At 59.4% G+C, this 207-nt stretch overlaps 1 protein-coding gene across 2 annotated transcripts in view; it reads left to right on the top strand.

Annotated features, from left to right (window-relative positions):
* LOC103379541 (guanine nucleotide-binding protein G(o) subunit alpha-like) overlaps positions 1-201 on the top strand; it is a 58,626-nt gene extending 58,425 nt beyond the window's left edge. Inside the window, exon 9 of one of the 2 annotated variants that reach the window (XM_025056372.1) lies at positions 8-201. In XM_025056372.1, coding sequence (XP_024912140.1) covers positions 8-111 — 104 coding nt within the window. In that variant the 3' untranslated portion in view covers positions 112-201. The remainder of the gene's footprint in view (positions 1-7) is intronic. The other variant, XM_025056371.1, reaches the window with a different exon arrangement.
* Positions 202-207: the final 6 nt, after the last annotated feature.

Below are 207 nucleotides of genomic sequence, written 5' to 3'. Positions count from 1 at the left end.
ATCTACGGTCACATGACCTGCGCCACAGATACAGGAAACATCCAGGTGGTGTTCGACGCCGTCACCGACATCATCATTGCCAACAACCTCCGGGGGTGTGGCTTGTACTGAGCGCGCCCACACAGCCCATTATCTCCCCCCTCTCTTCTCCTCCTCACCCTCTCTCCTCTGCTCTTCTCTTAACCTGACCCCCCCCCGCCCTCACCC

The sequence above is a fragment of the Cynoglossus semilaevis genome, chromosome 6, assembly GCF_000523025.1.
Source record: "Cynoglossus semilaevis isolate Cse_v1.0 chromosome 6, Cse_v1.0, whole genome shotgun sequence".
NCBI classification, from domain to species: Eukaryota; Metazoa; Chordata; class Actinopteri; order Pleuronectiformes; family Cynoglossidae; genus Cynoglossus; species Cynoglossus semilaevis.
This window is presented reverse-complemented; position numbering and strand designations above follow the sequence as displayed.